Genomic DNA, 23,023 nt, shown 5'->3' on the forward strand with positions numbered 1-23,023 from the left:
TACTTTTGATACTGTGTGCATGTAATGTTCAAACCCGTATTATTTTGGTTATTATTTCTACTGCTGTATAAACCTTGTCAAGTCTTCATATGATCACTAATGACAATGTACAGTATGCTCCAAAAATATCTGTTCCTCTAGCTAAAACATCAGCTACAGCATGCCAATGTTTCATGCATAACCAGTGCAAAGGAACTATTTGCCACCCGTACATTAATTTATTCTGTGTGTGTGTGTGTGTGTGTGTGTGTGTGTGTGTGTGTGTGTGTGTGTGTGTTTGTGTGTGACACACAGAGAAAAGTGCGTGTGTGCGTGCAAGCATGCGTTGTGGTGATCGACGGTAAACTTGTTTGTTGGTTGGTTGATTATTTGGTTGGTTGGTTAGGTTAATGTTAGAATTTAGTTTGTTTGGGATCCTCAGCCAGTTGTCACGCACCTCCTCATCCTCCAGGCGGCGCTGTGTGTCGGTGATGAACTTGATGTACTGACTCGTAAGAGTCATCAGCTCGCTGTACCGGGTCCTCAGTGTTACATACTGATACAGGGAAAAACAAATAACAGTTAGACTTAATGCGTGCAGTATAACCTCCACAGTGTCACTAGTGATGGGCCTTATCCAAACTGTAACCAGTGTGGTTTTGAAGAAACATACCTCCTGAATAATGTTGTCAGAAGCAGAATCCAGTTTAGTTTTCTTCAAGGGAGACGCAAGAGGCTCCACCTGAGCTTTGTAGGCAACCAACTGGAGTTCATAGTCCTATTTGATGATAAAAACAGTTTCCATACAATTGTTATGCCATAGTCATTTTTTTCCAAATGCTCCAAATGACTAGATTCACAATAGTTAATACAATCTTGTGTTATCTAATGCTCACCTTGATAGTATCAATGTATGCTTTAGCATATTTTTGACACTCATCCACTTTGTCTTTGTTTTTCTCAATCTCCTCTAGCAGTTTCTGTTTTGAAAACAAGTTAAAATAAGAGTAAGGCTCACTAGTTTCATGTATCAACAATAAAAATGAATGCTTAAACACAATATACCTTCTCCTGGGCAAGCTGCTCTTTCAGAGTTTTGCTGTCAGTGATGGGCACAGCCTGGATCTTCTCCTGCCTTTGCTTGGCGTCGGCAATCCAGGAGATCAGCCAATCATAGCTTTCACGATAGTAGCCCAGATGGCGACCAAGCTGCTCTAGCTCCCTCTGGCGAAGGTCGATCTGGGTGAACACGGCCTTCCAGCGGTCCTGGAGACTAGACAGGAGCTGGCGGTAGTGGTCCAGCTCAGCATCACGCTCGCTGTGCACACGAGACATCTTGTCGCTCACAGCAGTGGCTTTCTTCAGCTCCTCCTCCAGGGAATCAAACACAGGCTGTTCACCCTCAGCCTCAGCACGCATTTTCTGCAAGTTTCAAGTGAAGTGAAAAGCAAATCAGCAGTGAGCAAGCATGGTAAAATTCATCAGTGAAGACTAGGCAAGAGGACAGTCTTTGGATTTTTTGTTGTGTATTTTCTGTATCATCACGTGATAAATTTCCCTCATAAAAACATTTATATTTCTGAGAACTGAGACTTGCTGTTTACCTTCAGCTTTGTTCTATAAGACTCTACTTCCTTGACATCCTTGGGCACAGTGTGAACCTCGCGCAGACAGTCCTCATACTGCTTGAGAACTCCCTCAGCGCCCTGAGTATTACGGATGACCATTTCCACAGTCTTCAGCCTGGGACAAGACAAAATAAATAAATAAACGAGTACAACAAAGGGGCACTAGGAAGCAGATCATTTTCTCCTTAGAATAAATGGCTGGGGACTCACTTATCCAGATAACAGGTGGAGAGCATGTAGGCATGATCCATCTTCTGCACGGTGAGGTCGAGCTCTGACCGGAGCACAGGAGCTGAGACAGACTGCTGAGGGGAGGCCAAGACTTCTTTAGTCTTCACAGATACCTTATTAAGGTCCTTCTTCAGGCCCTCGAGCTCCACCTGGACTTTCTGTACAACACAGGATGACAACAGGAGTTCACAATATGTAAAAAATCTAAACTTGACTGAGATTTAACATAAAAAAATCAACTGAAAACATGTTCAGACAGCCTATAATGTGGACCAGATTGCAGAAAAAAGTTGCTTCAAATGTGCTGAAAGAAACCTTTAAAATTTAAATGAACCCGTTTTGGGGTTCTCTGTGCTCTGGAACAGCCAGAGGCACTGCTCAAATTTTAACAATCTCAGATCAGCAGAGGCACGAGCAGCCACAGTAGGAAGGTAGCCAGCAGGCTTACAATCTCTGCAACTCTTGAACATCTTGAAGCAGTTCTCTGCTGGGTTGTTATTGCAGTTCACAATCCACTTCTGCAACATGACATTGTATTCAGTCTTACTTCCTTTACTTCCTTACTGGTCCTTACCAATATGATTATAGACGGTGTTAAGACCTTTTAACGCCTCATACGTTGAACAATTACTCAATTTTGAATTCACCTTTACCTTATCTTTCCCTGTTTCTTACTTTTGAAGGGATTTGTTTTGCCTCAAGGATCAGCGGGCTCCTAAGAATCATGTTATGGATTTTTTTTCTCTCCAAAAATGTTGGTTCATTACTCTTGAATTTGAATTATGATGTTTTTATTAAATGAGCTAGACTGGTTTACAAAATGTCATGATCATAATTCAAATATGATGCAGACATAAACACAATAACGACCAAATTTGAAGGTACTCTGCAGGATATCTGCATCTCTTCTTTAATTTAAGACATCACTCCACTTCATCCTCACAAAGCTCACAGGAAGACAAGTCTGCAGGCAATCCAGCAGATTCCTACCAAATCCAACGAAGTGGTACACAATATAAAACATAATGCAAAGGTTGGAAGAAGCACTCTTGTCTCTGATGGTCTTTTGTCTTTTATGGTAATTATACTAATGTCTCAAAATTAATGTGACATGGATCTCTATGTCATTTTGCTATTTTACTCATGACAGACAGTTTGATTACAGTACCTTCTGCTCTGTTGTCTTCTGAACACATTCTTTCAGAGGCTCCTTTTCCAGTGGTTTGCGTATGCGAGCCACAGTCTGAGACTCACAGTCCTCTATATGCAGACGCAGGTCCTTGAGCTCAGAGATGTAGTTCTTACACAGAGACTCATTCTGTTGACCTGTGTAGTAAAACACGTATTTGTTTAGAAGGACAGAAACCAAAAAAAATCTATTTGGCCTAAAGGTGAGTTTGAAGGATTTTTAAAGAACCGGAAGGCCAAGAATGCAGATATACTGAATATATTGATAATTTTGTTTTGTGAGTATGACGCAGTATGATGTCATGTTTATGATTTGATATTGATATGTAATCAATGTTCATGTTCTGTAACCATTATCCCATTCTCAGTCTACTGTTCCAGTGCAGTGCATTTAAGCACAGTCACACATGCAGTTCTTCATGTGTTGTGTCTCAAACACACTACATTCATAGCATGAAGCAAGTATTTTCTACCAAAGTAATCACACTATTATGTATTATGTCATGGCTGCATGACAAAAAACATCACATACTGTAGCCTAACACACAACATAGAGGTTCTACTTGGCGCAGAGCTGCAAAAAAGAAAAAAAGCAACCTGTGAATCAAAACAACATGCAGTCACACAGGACTCTTAAAGACTAACGGTTATATTTAAACATCTCATCCAAGGCTTACAAGCGAGTACACACACTAGCTCGGTTGCCTGGCTTCACATCACTCACCTTTGAGCCTAACAACCATTACTCCTGAAAGGTGAATTGACAATATAAAGTTGCTATACACTTATTGTAAATTTGCTTGATGTATCTATGAATGATCAAAAGCTAATTAGTTCGGAGAAAACATTTCTACCTTTCTCCATGGAGCGGAGCAGGTTGTCGAAATGCTGGGTCGACTTGGAGTAGTCCTCCTCGATCTGCATGCGGTCATCAGCCCCAAAGAGCTGGGAGTCCTGGCTGTCACGCATGAAGTCCTGGTAATGGAGCTCCAGGTTTCTCATAATCAGCCTGTATTCCTCTGGTTTCATGGTCTTCAGCTGCACAGGATGGAGAAAAAATAGGGACGGATGAGGAGGCAGTTTTTCAGTGAAATTCCACTTCACATTCTGAAGAGGTTGATGCTGTTTTATTATTTAATCTGATTTAATTAGACTTTGGCTTTGAGTCAGGTTCGTTTCATGGCCTAATATAAACAAAATCATTAAAGCATAAATAACCTGTTTTCTTGTTAATTTTATTAAGGCTAGTGCCCTCTTCCAGCGCCAACAAATTATTCTGTAGTAATTGAATTTTTCAATGATGTCCAAACACTCAATGTAATAAACACTTCACTGCATAGCCAACTCCAAAAATAACCCTGAATATTTATTTATTCTTACATAGGACAATTAATTCTCTATTTTGCTCGTGAGTGCTTCAAGACAACAGCACACCCAATTTAGAATGACGGCCAGTGGGACCCCCACTCAACAGATGGTTGGTTAATCTTATTTTATCAGTACAGTTGGCCAAGGTTAACACAGTATCTTGCTTTTGCCAGTTAAATATTATGGTTCATGTACTGGAACCTTTGTCTTACAAATTCAGGTCAACAGATTAGAGTTCAATGATGTTAATGCCCACCATGGTGATGTTCCAGGATCGTATTTGTGTGTAGTCCCTCATCAGGTACTGCCACGATAGCAGGCTCTTCATGTCTATGTGGAGCATCTGCCACATGGAGACCATCTGCTGATGACCTCCATCCAGACTGGAGTAGGACAGGAACACAAAGAGTGTAAGAATGAAGAAACAGCGTACAGCACAACTGACACCACACAGTCTAGTATGAATTAAAAGGTCAGATATTGGAGTAATTGAAAGACACAGTGCAGAGAAACTTAGGTGTTGTATTCACTGTTGCTCTAAAGTCAAGTCAAAAGATGACTAATCAAATGAAATCTTCTGAGAAATCAAATGTTAAACAACCTCAAAATCAATTGTCAAAAAAACCCTGTTCTTTCTGAGTTATGAAAAATGTACAATAAGTGTATTTATTTGTAATCCCATAAATAACAACTATTTGACAGGTGCATCAAGGTCACTATAAGTATAATTCCTTACTGCTATATTAGTAAAGCTACTAGCAAACCTACAGTAGTGATATTCTGGTAGTTGGAATGAATGACTCAGTATCTAAACAGTTACAAGACTTAAAACATAGCCGGCTAGTGAATTCCAGTTTTAATGTAAACTAATTTTGTTCTCACCTGGACACACTGTCCACAGCCTCCTTGTTGACTGGAGGTACAATGAAGCAGACAGAGGGGACCACTGCCTCGTGTCCCGAGCGATTCAGGACCTTCCATTTGAAGGGCTGGGAGTTGTTGAGGAGAGCACACTCATCTCCTTTATGGACAGTGATCTGAAACAGAATCCAGGATTGAGAGGTATACACCTTGAAGAAGGTATACTCAGACTTACAACTATGACCTCTTTGGGCTGTGATTATAAATCACTATGGAGTAGTCAGTAGGTGTTCTCACCTCCTGTTGCTTGAAATCACAGACAGCCTGAATGGGCAATTTGCCTTTGATGGAGGTGGTGGGGTTACGTGGTTTCAGCTGGATGATGGACTTGGCTCTCTTGTTCAGGCTGGTCACCATGGTCTTGAATTCATTCAGTTGTTCCCTCTCTTCCTGTTGAAAAAAATTAGAAAAAAATAATTTTAAATGATCAAATGGTTCATGGTAAAATGAGCAGTTGGACAGTTTTGCATTTGAATCAACATCACCATCTTATTATTCCTCATATGAAGTTCAAAATTCTGGTAGTATACATGCTCATGCATAGGTATGTAAGTGAGCATTCATCACTAACCACAGCGTCCTGCAGCAGATCCTCCAGGCGGGTGGCTGTCGTAGAGCGATCGCAGCTGTATTTCTTTTTCATGTTCTCCTGCATTTTCTTCATCTTGTCCTGAGCCTCTTTCACATCAGCAAAGAACTACGAGAAAAGGAAATCATGTGAGGGACATCACATCTGACTGTCAGCTCTGTGTATAATGATGGATGTTTACTAATGGGCCATTGAAATTCCATAGACGTCTTTTCTACTGTTGCATACCTGGTAGTAGGCTGTGTTTTCTTTGAGATGAGCCTCAATACAGCAGCACAGCTGGAGGATCCAGCTCCACTGAGTCTGCAGGGCAGCTGTGAAGGCCTGGTATGGACAAAGACAATATGATGACAATGGATTAGTTGAGGACTCACTTTAATATAGTACATGGATTTTAACTGTTCAGTGGGGTTTACAAGAGTAATTACCTCGACTGTCTTCTTGCCAGGATGTCCATCGTTTACAAGTTTGTCTCCCATGGCCTGGATATCATTGATTTTCTTCTCCCTCAGCTCCAGCTCTCGCATGAGACCCTGAAGAATCCAAATGGAAAAGTTAATTACAATCTTGGAGGAAAAAATCTTACACAAAATATTAAAGGCAGGGATAAGAAAAAAAATCAAAAACCCACAGAGTAGTTGTCTTTCTTTGTAGTCATGTTGGTGTTTCTGTCACTCCAGTCAAAGTTGACCTCCTCCTCTTCTTTGTCGTTTAACCACATCAGTTCTTTAGTGGCAGCACTGACAAAGGCGTGGAGTGAATCCAAGTTCCTCAGGCGGGACTTGGAAGAGTTCTGAAAGAAAGAAAAAATCAAAATACCAACAGTTGATTTTTTTTTTTAATCAGCATTGAAATAACTACAACTACAACTTAAGGCGTTTGCATTCCATGCAAAGGAAAGTTAGATAAAAATCTAAATATTAGCCCCAGAATATTGGAAATGTTAAATTATTTACCAGTAGTCTGCCATACTGAAGGTCCAGTTTACCCAGATACTCTTTGTATGTGCCCTTGCTGACAGGGGACAGCTGGTTCTGAACAACATGAAAGATGCAACAAATGTCCATTTTAAAATCAGCAGCACAACGCTGGACAATATGTGATCATTTCCAGTAGCTCTGATAAGCATACTACCTCGTCAGCCCTGGCCCGTTCAATCTTGGATCGGAAGTCCTCCACAGTCTGGTGCAGTCCTCTGTGGCTGCCCAGCTGGGACTCCACTGAAGGCAAATCAGATCCCCACTCAGCTTCATCAATGCGGCGCTGGTTCTCCTCCACCCAGGCCAGCAGGTCTTGGATGTAGCGCAAAGTTACATCATCCAACTCAGGCCGCACCTTCACAGTGGTCTGCTGGGAGCTCTGCATCAGGTTAACCTGGGTTGTGGTCACTGTAGTCTTCAGACGAAGGTTGTAATCGCTGCGCAAGTTCACCAGACGCTCGTGGAGGCGGTAAACCCTGTGGACATTAAAACCCATCTTACTTTATGACCTTGAAAGGTGCACTTGGACTGCTTTGTATAAAATGTATTTTAAAATTCACTTTAATGTAAAATACATGTAACACCCACTTGCGGTACATCTGCTCAGCCTGAGGGTGGCGCCCATCCTTCAGTATCTGAACGTCATTGAAGAGCAGGCGAATCATGTTGTCTGCCTTGTCCAGCTCCCTCTCCACTTCTGCTGTGTGCTGAGCTGGTTTCCCTGCATTCAGCAGACGGATGTCCTGAAGAGACGAAAACCAATAAAAATGTCAAGATTCATCTTCTTTTCAAAGGAAAGGAACATGGACTGACACATAAGCAAAAGGCCTTTTGCTGCCTGAAGCTCAATAGATTTGTATGGATTTTTTTTCTCGTTATTTCCTAAATGATGTTCTTAAATGTCTGATTGGAAGGACAAGTACTGACAAGTAACTGTTTGAAATTAACAAGTCACATGGCCTGACACATGATTTATGATCATCCTCTAGATTCTTTGTAACTTTGTGAATTCATATCCAAATATAGTATTTGTAATGTTAGACCTGAATAGGACTCACCTTCTGCAGCAGGGTCTCCAGGCGGGTGAGTTGGTCATCACACAACCCAGACTCCATCTGGACTTTGTTGACAATTCTCTGAAGCCTCTCAAGTCTGTATTAGATAAAATAAAATAAACTAAAATTATAATAATCTCTGACAGACAGTGGTTTGTTATTTCACATTTCACATTTAAGACTTCAGTATACTGCTGAGAGCACACCAGTTAACATCAGAATCAGAAGGTATTACTTAGCATCAACCCATCCCTGACAGGACTAACAACCTGTTATACAACCACATTACATTTTAGTCCAGAAGACGCTAAATCTCACAACATGGCAATCAAAACACTTACGGCCATCTGCATTTCAGCAAATATTCCAATTTATGAGGGTCAGTCACAAATGCCATATCTCAGCTCCATAGAGATTAAAGTTCCAGCTATTGGACCGTTGGTCCTTTTCATACTCCCACTGGGTCTAAGGAAAAGTCACTGCCACATAGAGGCTGTGAGGCAGACAAAAATGTCTCCGTTTTTCCTGACAAAGATGTCCAGTCTGCTCATTCGGTCATTCCACATCTCAGAACCATAAACAAGCCTATTAGATGACTGACCAATCTCGTGACACGAACCATCCCATTTTCCAGGCATGACGCAACACTATATTAAATACATGGAAGATTGACAATGTCTCATCCTGCTTCATCAGCCCTAATGTCTATGTCTTTCTGTGTCCAATTATGAGGAATATTTCTTACCAAAAGCAAAGCAGAAAAAATATCTAGTAACTCGCATTGACTTATTTTTGTCATTTTTTCACTCTCATAAATTTGGTAGCAGGTTATCTAACTATATATATATATATATATATATATATATATATATATATATATATATATAAATTCATGATGTTTTTATCTTCCTATGTTTTTGAATGTTTTCTTTGTTTCATGTTCTTGAGTGTCTTGAAAGGTGCTATTATCATTATTATCATTATTATTATTATTATTATCATTATTATTATTACTGGGCAATATCTTATCCTCTTTAATGACCTAATGTCAGCTTACCTTACCTAACCTTTCTAAAGTAAAAATACTTTGTAATGCTAAACAAAAAAGTTACTGTTGACAGAATGCATTGCCATGTTTGTGTATACATGCGTATAGTATTTGTATCTTTTTTGTACTATAGTGTAAATTTGTGTTCTGCATTCATTAGCATTGTTATGTTAGTAGAATTTTGGGAGTTAGTCCTGATTGCCTAGCATGTTTCGGAGCCTGGCAAATTTATTTCTGTAATTTTTCATAATTTTACTACAATACCCATTGGCTGTGAGGGACAAGCATAATTCAACTTTTGATCACAATAAACTTTTATATTATTACATATAGAATCCACAACTGTCCTAACCTCTCAAACTCTATTCTCAGCAGTCGCTCTCTCTCCAGGATGGCAACATGAAGTCGACCCCATTCTTTCTCCACATCAATGGGATGGTAGCCTGGAGGGACCTTCACCTGACCAGCATGCACAGCACTCTGTAGGCAGGTGGAAGTACAATGCATACATTTATGAATAGTGAAGAATAAAACACAATTTAATACAAATAAATGAAAAGCTTGGGTTAGCTTGCCTCAAAGGACTGGTAGATGTGTTTGGACCGGTTTTTGTCGGACTCTTTCACTGGTAGCTCTGTTTCTTTGAACTTCAAGAACTGGCGCCACAAAAGCTAAAGAAAGAAACACAAGATTAATATTTCATACTGGATATTTATTTTTTCCTTATTGTTTATTGGATGCTTTATTAATAACTTCTTCTAAAATGTTATTAATTCTTAAAAAGTTTTCTCAGCATCACGCTCCTCAGTACGCACAGTGAAACCTTGACATTACTTGTATACTGGACACGTCATAATTTTGCTATTTTAGGCTCTTGTTTTATATGTGGATCACTGAGTTAACGTCCTAAACAGCATGAGTACATTCAAGTAACACATCAGTGTGAAGCTCTCAAAGCCTCATTCATCCATTCCCATGACTGGTGTGAATTCAATTGAACTTATAATGAGTCAAATAACTTCAATGCATGTATTTGCAAAAAAAAAAAAAGTTACTCAATCTCTAACTGGACTTAGTTTTATTAGGTGTTTTCAAGAAGCACACCCAAAACCATTACTTTGATGATGATTTTATGCTGCTGATAATTTGGCTTCAAGGACAATTAAGAAAAATACTAAAGTCACGCTATGCTTTAGTTGTGTAGCGCTGACAGGGAGTGGCAAAGTGGTAATTCTCCTGAGGATTAGGTCCAATATTATCTGCCTTTTGGCTGCTTTTTCCCAGCACTGCCCCACCCACAGTACAACAGTGTCTGTGAATACAGTTTATTCTGTCTGCCAACAGCCAGACATTATGTAAGTGTGTTCTTTGATTCAACAATGGCCTAGAAAAACATAATTTTCACAATACTTATATTATTAAAAATGAACCATGTTTTAATTGATCTTTTTAATAACATAAAACAAGTTTTTTCATATAGTTTTGCTTTCCAGTGCAACAACAACAACAATACTCATAACAAAGACATGTCTCTGAACTCGAGGTACAATATCCACATATCATCAACTTATCAGCTCACCTCTATCTCCTCATAGCTGGCAGGGAACTTCCTCTCCTCGAAGATCATGACATGGTGGCGGATCCACTGGAGCAGAAGAGTCACCAGCTCGTAATACTCCTGCCAGCGCAGCTCCAGCTCCTGCAGCCAACACAGCAAAAAAGATTGCTGGGAGGTTAACAACAACAGACAGGAGGACTCTTCTTCTGCTGCAGCTCCACGTTCAATCACTCACACGCCACATATAACTCAATTAGGTAGCAACAATCCGGGTCTTGTGTGAATGGAGGAGAGAGTGGGAGAAGGAAGACAATGGCTGGAGACAGACAGACAGAAGCATACTGCTCTCAGTCCTGCCCATGTCTATAAGGACGTTTATCAGAAAAGATGTGAGATCAGTATTCACTTTTACATTAATGCAACTGGACATTAAAAGCCCAAACATGGTGTTTGTCTTGCGTAAAGAACGCCACAGTATGTTTTAGCTGGACAGATAATGTGTAACATTATCCCTTTGGCCTCTGCAGTGTAAACACCACAGGTTGCTAATTTCCTGATACTTGGTTTCACAAGACTTCTATTTCTCTTTGAACATTTGGTTTAGTTAGAAAACACAAAAAGCTTATTTATAAGCAGAGTCACAAGCTATTTCAGTTTTGATTCAATCTTATCAAGCATTCAGTCAGCCCAAATTAGAACAAACATTTATGTTACATTCAATCAAACTTATTGATCGCTTATCGATTTTTGAAATGTGTTGGACTGGTGCTTCGAATAAGACTCATGGCATACAACATATTCTGCTCACATTAGCTCTGAGGCCATCATGTACATCAACACGAGGCATGGCATCATACAGGGATGATACATAAGTGATGATGGACTTCTCATCAGGGTGAGGGACATCAACATCTGAAAGGATAAGGTGAGACTGTATTAATTGTTAATGTTGCACATTAATAATTGTCAAAAACTTGAAGAAGTTTTGTAGCGTAACACAACAAAAAATTATGAAAAAAGCTATTGTCAGTGTTAACAAACAAGTCTGGTGTGTCAGTTGAAACTGACTTTGTTCCAGTCTTACCCTCAGGGTCCAGCAGGCGTGTCACTCCCAGGTCTCTCTCAGCCACACTGAAGGCCTGTTCCAGGTTCTCCACGTTGGTCTGTCGGTACACGTTGCCCATGTTGATGAGTCTAGGACTGGAGGAACACAAACAAAAATGCAATCAGTAACAGGTGGAGGGGTAAGTTAACCTTGACTGAGTATAACCTGCAGTGTAGGTGCATAAGTTTTGAGTTGCCATGAAAACTGTGCACTGTTGAACACATGAGATGGTGATGTTTACATCATGATTTGAAATCATAAAAGCTACATTAGAAAGTGAAGTGACACCAATGGCTGCGGAAATTAAAATGAAAACTTGGAGTGAACAGGAGAGTGGATTAAATATCACACATCAACACACGTGCAGAATGAACCCAGTCTGTGCAGGCCTGCTCACTTCACTGCTATGATGCGCAATGTATGTATATATGTATGTAAGTTAATGTGCTTTTTTATGCCTTCTGCAAGCAGAGCCCATCTGTTCACTCTCTGACAAACCTGAACCAGCACCTGCCTTTTTATCCTCTGGGTGTTTGACGCTGGCAGATGTCAGAGCATCTATAGGCGGAATGTAATTTAAAGGGCAGCCAACAATCAAAGCTGACACATTTTAAGTCTGCAGCCAGCCAAAACTTGACTCAGAGAAGAGACAAAAGTTCACATCTCCAGAGTTCAGTACAGGACGACTGAATGCATCACAGAACCTCATCTATCATGCATTCATACTTGAATATTACAGGTTTGCAATCATAATATCCTAAATTATAGCAGTTTTAAATGCATAACCGAATCCACAAATTCAAATGTGCAACGCAGCTCCCTGCATTGCACATTTGCTTACTAAATTATATTATTTAGTAAGCAAATACAATATGTGCAACAGCAGGAGCAGATTCATACAGCTCTCTGATGCGTAGAGTGGATTGGCCCGGAATTTGTCCATAAAGAGAAGACGGCTCCTCGTGGCAGATTTCCCGAACAGAGTACTGCTTTGTTGGCCTAGTGGAGCTGCTCATGCTCTGGGCCTCTCTTCCATGAAAGCTACGAGACCTCCATCCGTGGCCCAGTTCCTCACTGCTAGAGCGTGCCCCTGAGCTCTGTGAACCCCGCCCTGAGTCCCACGAGGATCCCTCTGATGGGATATCCTCACACAGCATGACCACCCGGTTGTCCACATCGCTGACAGATCCTGACACGCCTGCAATGAAGCCCAGGCCCCCTTTCTTCTTCTTAAACTTCTTTCCACTGAGCATCTTAAAATCTGTAATTATGTCCTTGTCCAGTGGCAAGTAAAAAGCTTATTCTTTAGTGGTTGGCGTTAGAGGTGCAATCATTCATACAAACAAATCTTTTGATGACTGCATGTAAATCCATCCTGTGCATTGTCTCAGATGTCCATCATCATGTACAGATTCTGTTGATCCTTCTGCTGGGCTGCTGAGATGAAAAAGCCTCCTAGTGGTACAGCCAAGTTACTGCTTCCATCAAGCTTCTTTAAATCAACTCTTCAACTTCTTCAACTGTAGATTTGTAAATCCACTTTGTGAACCATCACACACCTACAGAAGCCCTGGACACTTGTGAAGTCTCTGGATGGATGCATATTCTGCACTGGGATACCCTGAATGCCTCGGCACAAAGCAACACCTCAACTTACATGTGGCAGACACAGAGAGCTACAGTAACGCCCACACACCACACCCCTGATCTTTGTGAAAGGCAGCGCTGATCCAGCCTCAGGTGGCTCCAAAAAAATTCATAAAAAAAAAGAAAATAAGTTGTAGGTACACGCTCAAGTTTGAGGAAACCTGCCCCTGCAGGTATCTCTTTCTTTCAATTCATCGCAGCTCTGAAAAACACAGCTTTCTGAGCATTTAATTTTATCTCTGCATGAATCACTTTGTTATAAAGTCTAAAAAGAAAACCAAAAACAACCAACCAACCAATCAGTTGCACATTGTATTGTCAAATCTTCCTGAGAAATAAATGCACATTCATTTCCCAGGATGCACAAAGAACTCTTAACCACTAATTCTACTATAAAGACAAAAGAGCTTTGGGGGAATTAGCATATTTAGTGCTCAACATAAGAGACACATGATTTTACTTTTTAATACTAGGTTCCCAACAATTTAATAAGTTAATCATATTTAATAGGACTTATCATCTTAACATGGCAAAAGAGGTACAGTATTAGTCACAGACAACTCCTGTCAGTGATATTCCTTGCCCAAAGGCCTGAAATCCTTATGGAGAGGCATTAAGACAGCTTTATAGAGGAAAAATGAGAGCAGTAGTGTCAAGTCTAGTAAGTGGGTTAAAAGAAGGAATTTTAAGGGTGAAAAATATCAGATTTTAAAGCCTGACTGAATAAATAAAGCTTTGCTACCTCAGTTTTAGCAGTGCTAGTGCAACTATATACACTTTCCTGTAACAGAAATCAGATATGATACCATAAACATCACATCATGGTTATCATGTCTAAAATTATTTAAGGAATAGATGGAGCTTATGGAGAGTAGAGTTAATACCAGAGCAGGTTTAAACTGGCATTATGAAGTGTAATTTGATATTTGTAAGAGTGCCAAGGTCCCACTCCTGCTCCACTGCACTTCATATCCAGTAAAAACCTACAGATGGTGATGTGTCATGACAGGCAGTGACATGACAAAAGCAGTGATAAAACCCTGCATTTTGGGGATAATACTGATATATAAGTATAATTATTATTTCGACAGTGTGTTTGTAAGATAAGACGTGTGCTGTCTTTATGCACTCCACTATAGGATTTCATATTGTTGTTACTCACTATGGGATTATTTTCCTGCTAAAAATAAGCCACACTCACTAGTGTTTGTGTATGACGGCGTTGAAGAGCTTGCCGTCCCTCCAGCTGGTGGTGAAGTTGTCACAGCGGATGCCCTGGTAGCCGTCAGTCATCCTCTGAGACCAGAGCAGCAGTTTCTCCTTGGCCGTCATGTCTTCTGACTGGCCATTCACCTGAATATCTGAGATCTAAGACAATCATACAGAGCGAATGTTAACGGAGAGGAGGACACACAATCTGTATATACTGAAGAAATGTGGAAAAAAATCAGTCATTAGTGGAAACCAAAAGATGCAATTTAAACCAAATTACTGAACACCCGGGCTTGATTTTAAAGTCAATTTTAGTATCATCATTATTCCCAGAGCTTTCCTTGACATGATTTTCTTATTTGGGCTCTGTATTAACATATTACATATTTATTAAGATATTGGGAGATGGAAATGTTATTGCTTCTGACTTGGCTAATAGGATGCAGCAGGATTTCAGTCTGGGAAAATGCAACTGTGGTTGTGGCATCCGGATAACTTTTCATTTGGGGAATTTAGGGATAGGAAAGATGAGTCACAGGCATTGGATTTTCCATTTTGTATGTGTGTATAAAGGACCGTCTGTGAGTTTTAGTCAATTTCTCCTCCTCCTTCTTTTTGAATCCAGATCTTACATGCACTTTTTCTTTTACTTCAGGGCAGATCATTTTTTTCCTCTGTAAATTAAATTAATTTAGGGTCATTACACTGGAGAATTTAACACTACATTACATGAAGACTGGGAAACTTTTCTCTATCCTTTGATCTCCCTGACTTACCAACAACCACAGCCCAGGTATTTTCCCCGTCTATTCTATAAAAGTATAAAGACTCTGGGAACATTGTTTGTATCTACAGGGCACAATGGCACCTTCACCAGATCACCTCACCAAAACCACACCACCACGCCTCTCTTTCCTTTATTCCCCATGCTACACCTCAGCATTTTGCAACCTGAGCCTGAATCATGTGATATTAGTGGGTGTGTCCCCGGCTGTGAGGCCGATGTCCAGAGATTTCTGCCTGGCAGCTCTTGGCAGACACAGGAACAGCAGGAAAAGGCCTGCGTGTATGGGATGTGGTTGGGAGTGTAACATGTTCAACACTTGGCCTGACACACCCTCCCCTCTGAAATCAGGGAGAGTGACTCATACTTACACACCCCTCATGGTGCTGTTTTTTTATACTGTTCATAATTTAGCTACAGGACACTGTAACTACTTGACTGTGGTGTTAGTATGTTATGATAGCTTTAAACACGTCCAAGAACATAAGTAAGAATGATCCCGTTTTGATTAGAAAATGTCTTTTGAGAGGAATTTTGAAGAGCAGAATCCATCCAATTTTTCCAAGGAGATGTGAAACGGCAGCTGACAGGTGCAGATCCCAGAGACAGAGGTAGAGAGCGATAATATAATGGAACACAACACTGACAGAGGAGGAGACCTGGAAGTGGAGGATGATGGTCCATATTAACCCCAGGGTCAGCTTGGGGTTTCCATCTGCTATGTCATCGTTTCTGATGTTAACCAGTTTGACCTGAGAAAACAGGACAGAGGAACAGTCATATCACAGCATCTCCTGATTTCAGAAACGGTCGGGTATCTTATGGTCTCCAAGGTTTTCAGGGTTCAAGGTAACATATCATGAGTCGTACCTGCCGGTGTTTGAGGAAGTCCAGTGCTATCTGTACATTCTGCAGCTTGTGGAATCGCATGCGGCCTTTCTCTCTGGGCTGTGGAGGACAGAGAGCAGATAAAGAGGTGTTTAGTTCATCTTTGAACGCTTGACTGTTATAGATGGTCCTTTTAGTGTAGTGGAAGGTGGAAACCAAAATGGAGAAATGAATCAGAAGGAAAACGGATGGAAAGACATTTAACAGAAAAATAAATGTGGGAATAACAAGTGATTTTTTGATTTTTAAATTACAGTATGAACATAGTGATACTGTGCTGAATTTCTCTTCCAAAAAGATGCTGCTCAGCCCTGTTGTTTGTCACTATCTCACAAAGACAAAAAAGCTGTATGATGAGTATAATAAACCCATCAGAATAACTAGTTACAGCAGAGGGAATTTGCATTGGCTGAGCCCATAACCTGCTTTTGCATTCTTTAAGTCATCTGACAACAGAGATATCAGCTCACTGCATAATGATCAGTTTGTCTACTGAGTTTCAAATTCAGCACACAAATAAAATGGCTGTAATGTAGAGCTGAACAAAAGAGAAAAGACCCCAAACAAATACAAAAAACATGTTTCGAAAGCGAAATGCAAAACAAAGTATTGCTTGGTCCAAAAATGTCCTAGTTAATCAATGGGTCCTGCAAATGTCAGCAGCATCTACTGTAACTGAACACACACACATGTATGGTTGTGAAAGCAAGCCTGTCGATGAGAGAGAGAAAAAAGCCGGCAAAATAAAACCTGAGCTGCCACTGAGGTTTGGTAACCATGCACAGCCAAATCAGCGTAGGTGAATCAGAAAAAAACAACAACAAAAAAAAAAAAAATATGAATAAATAAAAATAGAAGGCCTACTTTAAGTTACAAACCCACTCACCAACCGAATGCTCCTGACCACGTCTCTCTCCCTCGGCTAGCCCCGGCAAGAGCAGGGCAAAGAGAGGAGGCGAAAGCCAGACGCCAAAGATCAGCACACACAGAGGAAGGTTAAAGGAAGGCAAACGAGAGGCAAGGGAGGGGAGGAAGAGTAGGAGGAAGAGGAGGAGTGGAAAAGAAGAACCGTAGATCAGAGAGGAGCATAGAGCACAAACACACACACACAGGCCGAAGTGAGGTTAATGCGTTGAGGCTATGGAGGCATTCAGAGCTGGAGCTGGTGGAGAGAGAGCGATGAACTACAGCAGCAGAGAAGCTTCTGTTCAGATCTGTACCGATGGTAGAAATACAGCATCCTGCTACTGGCTTTGAGATGAGTCTTCGGAGTTAAGTTCAAGAAAACAGAAAGACTAAAGGATGTGTGAGAGGTCAAATTTTAATTAATAAAGACACACACATATATATATATATATATATATATATATATATATATATATATATATATATATATATATATATATATATATATACGTATACAGTATATGGCTGGTGAGATCGCAGACTGGAGCCACCACAGTCAATTAATAGGTCTTTGTTTAACACAGTTCAATGCAGGTTAAACCTATGACTGACAATTTGGCTGTGATTACCTATCATTTATTGCCACAGTGATGGTAGTCCACGTTGACTTGTTAAGTACTCATTATGTAATATGTCAGGATTAGGTTTTGGTTTACAGGATGGAGGATGGTTGAGGCAAAAAAGATGCAGAGCTGGGGCAGGTTTGTCTCTCTCACACTGTGGTTAAAAATCAGATATAATGGCGACACTCACCAGTGTTTCCCCAGACAGGACCTCCAACAGGGAGATCAGGTTATGTCCATCTCGAAGGTCTTCATACAGGTCTGTCACATGACGCTGTGCCTGCCAGGAGAAATGACACAAGAAAAAGAGGAGGGGTCACACAGATTCAAGTTGACATTATTTTAGTCTGTCCTGAGGACACTTAGTGTTTTGCCCTGTTATCTAGAGCAGTGGTTCTCAAAGGGGGAACCCCAGGATCCCCTTGAGGAACCCTGGGCATTTCCAGCAAAAAGGGGAATGCGTGACTATTTTGATCATGGGTTTCAAACATTTTCTGTAATAAAACATCTAAAAGCTTGTCAGATGGAGGTCTGTGGTCTAATCTGTGTCAGTTTAGGAGTCCTTTATATGAAAAGGTTTGAGAACCACTGGTCTAGAGAACATGACACAGACAGTTGGTGCCTTTAAAGGTCTCGTGAAACAGATGTCTGAGTGCTATTTAATTCTGCATGATTTTGTGTTTCCAGTAAAAACACAAAGCTAGGGAGGGATTTGTTACATTGATTGGCGTTTACAGGATTGACAGTAGCTGACATCTCAATATGGAGAGCCTGCACTCAGTTCTCGCACCCACCTTCACCTACGGATTTTACAGATGAGTGGGACGGGGACAAAACGATGAAAAAGTTTTTGGAGTGAGGCCCTACATGTTTGAGCCTCGAGCTGAGTAGTTATGCTAGCGGAGGAGAGACACAGTCTCATCCCCAGCATGGAGCTGATGCTTCCTAGTGGTAGGTTTGTGTCTATATTATTATTCGTTCATGTTTTTATGTTATCTTACCTTTACACAACATGAGATGTAACATGTCAACTCATTAATGCTAGAAGGGCATACTTGATGTTATTACAACTAACAACAACTAAAATCGCATGTGGAGCAGCTTTTGTGACAAGAACTGACTTTGCAGCATGTCTGCAAAACCTGGTGACACTTAAAAAATTATGGTTTTATGTTACAAGTTTTTATCTCAGGGTCTCAAATGACCCCTGTCAGTTGAAAGAGGTGCTTGATGCTAGTTCTAAATCTGTTACCTCGCCGTGTTATATAAATGCTCAGAGCGTTCTCTCCACTAGTACAACTCTACACAGGTCAGGAATGCATTGCCGTGAGCAGCCAAGCCTGACTCCTACTCTAAATGCCAAATGGCAGCTGTCATCCTGACAAGTGATAGATGGGAACATGGATAAAAACCAGATCAGTGCGGTAACAAAGGTGCCCTTGTGAACATAAAAGCTAAATCTAAAAGAACAGAAATATCTACTTTAAGATCATTCTTGGTTCTTGTGGTCGCATTCACAGTTAATTCACAGACACAATGGGATTCATTTCTTTATATAACTGAGGTGTTGTGTTCCAGACAGTGAGACACAGTGGGAGAGGTGAGAGAAGGTGTTTGTGAGACAGGATGGGAGGAGGGCGAGTGAGGGAGGAGACAGTCTCCAAACAAGTCAGACATTGACCACACATACGGTACATTTAGTGCAGTCCTGCTCGAACGTGCTAGGACCTACCTCTGCCCTCCGATGCTGGACGATAGATGGATGAATGAGAACAGACGGATGAGTAATTGAGAAATGCAAAGAAAGGAAGAAGAGCAGAGATGAATGAACATGAAATTAAGCACGATTATCAGGATGAGATGGAAATGTAGATGATTTGATGACAAACATGAGACAGAAGGATGAAACACTGAAAAATGAAACTAGTCTACTATTTTAGTTATATGACAAAAGTGATGCTTTCAGAGCTGATCCAGGTGTGTTTGGTCGTGCGGGAAAAGGAGGCCTCGGCCCTGAAATGGAATGAAAGCAAATTTCCTTTGCAAGTTACAACAGTGGCTGATTTATGTTGGCAAGAACTTCAACACGGTTATCCAACTTTTGCTATGCTCCTCCCTACCTGCTGAGTGAAGATGGACTTACAGTAGGAGACTGAATTCAGTGAAGGTAACCAACAGTGTGGCCACCAGGGTTCACTGTTCACACACTGAAAACCCTTCTGCTTTAGAGAAAATGGCATATACGTGTGCGTGTGTGTGTGCCATTACATATATATAAATGGGATATTCTGGTGATCCACAGGACATATGCTTGTTCATTTCCCATATTCAAATGAGAGATTTTCAAATAGCTTATTGCTCTGTATGAAATTACATCTAGTAGTCTATTCCTTAATGTGTACCATCGAACCATCCATCGCCCCTCTTCAATTACTTTGCAGTGAAGAGGCTGTGCTGAGAGGTGTGTTGCTGCTCAAACCTCTATAAATCTCCCTCTCGGGGTCAAAAAGAGCTGCTCTGTTAACTTTTCAAGGTGAAAATCATTTGCACACATGGCTGACAGCCCCTCATCCTGGTCCCTCCACGCTGTCTGGAAACAAAACGTTTAACATACCTCAGGCTTTACATAATGTTTATGTCGTCTTAAGCCTCTGAACTCAGGAGGTGATCCTGTCGTTGATAGTACTATCTGACATCAACCTGCAACAGTTGCAGTTTTTAATCTAACTTTAATCAACTGCAGAATCTGCTAGAAAACAGATTTTGGTTCTGCAGCTGCTCCGACGTTCCACTGTCTGACACGATATAAAAAGATTTACTGGGCAGGGGAAACCACTCAGTGGCCCTTTATGGCTCTATATGTGTGCCCCTGTCAAGCCAACCATTAAGCCATTAAATCAGTTTAACCTTAGAGGAGATCCCCTGCACGTTCAGACACAGAGTTAACACTTCCCCTGCCAAACATGTGCATCTAAGTTGCATGATGAAAGCTAATATGCTCATTCCTTGTGTTACATGGGTTATTTTTATACAAGGCACAATGACAACAACAATATCAATGAGAATACTTATGTAACCTCCCTGCATCAATGCACGCCTTTCAGTTCGGGCCAGGCATGAACGCAGGAGTCTGCGCAGCACATGTGCTACCGTCGGCCTAACCACCATGGGATCTGGGCCGAGACTAGAATTTGCGTTTTTAGAGGGAGCTAAGTGAGTCCAGATGTCGACGACTCACCCTCCAAAATTCACAGTGAACACTTAAGACAAACAAGAGGGAGTGACTCCACTGTGCTTTCATATACTGGTAGCAGAATAGGTTATAACTGCACATTCATGGAAAGGAAAACACTCTTTGTGCATAATTTCTTCCCTCTTGTTCCATTTAAAAAAAAAAAAAAGAATGGCTCTGTGTCTGTGGAGTGAATATACAAATAATGTGGAAGCACTTAATGTCATGAGACTATGAATGAATCGCTGCCAATGGGAGTTTTCTGGAAGAAAAGCGGCACAAGGAGGAATATTTTTACTGCTCTGTGGGAGGGGTGTATTGTGTTGGGGGGCTAATTATTCACTCCTAATGAGGAACTCCTGAGTGAGGAATACAGCCTGTTTGACGTTACCCTCATCCTGACCTGACCTGTTTGCCTCCTTGAATGTGTGATGCATTGGAGGGCTTTCAGGGCTTCGTTTGAGACTGGAGCGAATACAGTGGACGAGTGCTGATGGATGGTTTACACAGCCTCTCAGCTGATGACAGACTGGACCCCTGGTAAGCCTCCCCATCACGGTGTAATGTTCACAGCCAAGTATGAAACTATAACTGACTAGCTAATGTGTGTTTATGTAGAGTAGAGGGCGAGGTGCCGGTGACGAGTTCTGCAGAGACACTTACAATGCACAGGTGAGGGATGGATTACATTTTAGATAATGACGATCTGTCCCTTAAAATAATCCACAGTCTAACATTGCATTCTGGGAGTCTGCTCTCATAAAGTTTTGTTGTTACAGCTTGCACACATAAAGTCAGTGTTGTGTGTGTTCACTCAGATCTACTAAATCCTAAATCTACAAATTATCTCCCATGATCATTGTTTTGATCACTATTAATAGCATCAAACATTAACAGTGCATCAAAATTCTTGCCAACACAAATATAAATTAAGCCTGACTAATTGCTACTGATTACTGCCTAGTCCATGTATTTAATTCTAAAGGTAGAGATCAATAACCTCTCAACATCTGAGTTGCCACATAAACGTTCGACATAGCATCCTGTAGTTGGAGACAAATCATGAGCCACTGCTTCTTCTGTTTGCCACTCGTATTATTACAAACTAGGAAATTAACTTTTTGATATCCACTGTTGTGTAAGAAAGCAGTCAACCTCATGCTCATGAAGCTTGAAGAAAGCAAAATTTTGCACACTTATTGGTTGGATTTCAAGTGCACCTTGTTGGTAAGAAAAGGAGCTTGGAACGTAGCACGGGAGGCATGTGTGGGCAGGAATGTGAGCATCAATGTACCTTTAGTACAATGAGAAAAAGTGAAAGTGAAGGACAGGTCCTTACCTTCATCAAGTGCTTGTTCACCCATTTTGTGAAGGTCTTTTTCTGTACTCGATCTCGTTCATCTGCAAAACAGAGAAACCGCAGTGATCAGTCACACATGAAAAGTAAGCTTTTAAAAACGTGCTATAGCTTCTTTGCAAGGTAAAAAAAACACCATAAGATTGATGTACTCCTTAGGCAGACAGCGAGAGCAGTTACAAGTTTCATTTATTTTATATAGAAGCAGTAAAGCAAAGAGGAAATGCCCCAGATACCAGACTTGTTTGATTTCTGTTGGACAAACAGAATTTATCATTGGGTGGAAAAATGCCTCTTGACTGTGCACACCTGCATCTGAGTCAGTCTGCATCAACGCACATCCATTGTCAGCAGATGTGCCCCTATTGTCTAGGGAAAGTAGTGTTTGCAAGTTTACGTCTCGCTCTAACACCACAGCCAGCTGTGAACAGAAAAATAAAGGATTCCTTGGTAAAATGTGGTGTTAAAACACTCTGCATGATTACCTCAAGCATAACTATTGATAGCGCAATTTCCCAACAAGAAACAACAAGATCTTAGCAAGGAACACACACCTACTAAAGCAACAAACCCACATACACCCACCTAGTGCTGTGCCCCTATTAGAGTTCCTAGCAAAAACCACAAGGTGTGTCACTGCAACATTTATTTTGGACACGGTGGATGGATCTGTAGGTTTCCTGTTCTCTGATGTGAACCCAGGTGATATAATGGTTGTGGTTTG

The 23,023-nt window shown here is 40.9% G+C and overlaps 1 protein-coding gene across 22 annotated transcripts in view; it reads right to left on the reverse strand.

Annotated features, from left to right (window-relative positions):
* plecb (plectin b) overlaps positions 1 to 23,023 on the reverse strand; it is a 126,271-nt gene that overhangs the window by 14,940 nt on the left and 88,308 nt on the right. For 9 of the 22 annotated variants that reach the window (XM_071468850.1, XM_071468849.1, XM_071468857.1 and 6 more), the window contains 30 exons: positions 22,282 to 22,343; positions 19,443 to 19,457; positions 17,901 to 17,990; positions 16,164 to 16,241; positions 15,941 to 16,045; positions 14,499 to 14,665; positions 11,630 to 11,745; positions 11,354 to 11,457; positions 10,567 to 10,686; positions 9,563 to 9,658; positions 9,340 to 9,467; positions 7,943 to 8,036; positions 7,473 to 7,627; positions 7,039 to 7,360; positions 6,861 to 6,938; positions 6,536 to 6,697; positions 6,333 to 6,437; positions 6,133 to 6,228; positions 5,887 to 6,012; positions 5,553 to 5,705; positions 5,277 to 5,431; positions 4,651 to 4,777; positions 3,881 to 4,064; positions 3,007 to 3,164; positions 1,818 to 1,996; positions 1,584 to 1,722; positions 1,045 to 1,401; positions 876 to 959; positions 653 to 757; positions 437 to 535 (listed from right to left, as the gene is read on the reverse strand). In XM_071468850.1, coding sequence (XP_071324951.1) covers positions 437 to 535; positions 653 to 757; positions 876 to 959; positions 1,045 to 1,401; positions 1,584 to 1,722; positions 1,818 to 1,996; positions 3,007 to 3,164; positions 3,881 to 4,064; positions 4,651 to 4,777; positions 5,277 to 5,431; positions 5,553 to 5,705; positions 5,887 to 6,012; positions 6,133 to 6,228; positions 6,333 to 6,437; positions 6,536 to 6,697; positions 6,861 to 6,938; positions 7,039 to 7,360; positions 7,473 to 7,627; positions 7,943 to 8,036; positions 9,340 to 9,467; positions 9,563 to 9,658; positions 10,567 to 10,686; positions 11,354 to 11,457; positions 11,630 to 11,745; positions 14,499 to 14,665; positions 15,941 to 16,045; positions 16,164 to 16,241; positions 17,901 to 17,990; positions 19,443 to 19,457; positions 22,282 to 22,343 — 3,959 coding nt within the window. The remainder of the gene's footprint in view (positions 1 to 436; positions 536 to 652; positions 758 to 875; positions 960 to 1,044; positions 1,402 to 1,583; positions 1,723 to 1,817; positions 1,997 to 3,006; positions 3,165 to 3,880; positions 4,065 to 4,650; positions 4,778 to 5,276; positions 5,432 to 5,552; positions 5,706 to 5,886; positions 6,013 to 6,132; positions 6,229 to 6,332; positions 6,438 to 6,535; positions 6,698 to 6,860; positions 6,939 to 7,038; positions 7,361 to 7,472; positions 7,628 to 7,942; positions 8,037 to 9,339; positions 9,468 to 9,562; positions 9,659 to 10,566; positions 10,687 to 11,353; positions 11,458 to 11,629; positions 11,746 to 14,498; positions 14,666 to 15,940; positions 16,046 to 16,163; positions 16,242 to 17,900; positions 17,991 to 19,442; positions 19,458 to 22,281; positions 22,344 to 23,023) is intronic. The other 13 variants (XM_071468851.1, XM_071468858.1, XM_071468861.1 and 10 more) reach the window with 3 other exon arrangements.

Source organism: Trachinotus anak, unplaced genomic scaffold (genome assembly GCF_046630095.1).
Source record: "Trachinotus anak isolate AG129_WGS33_773 ecotype Australia unplaced genomic scaffold, CSIRO_AGI_Tana_v1 ptg000032l, whole genome shotgun sequence".
Classification (NCBI taxonomy): Eukaryota; Metazoa; Chordata; class Actinopteri; order Carangiformes; family Carangidae; genus Trachinotus; species Trachinotus anak.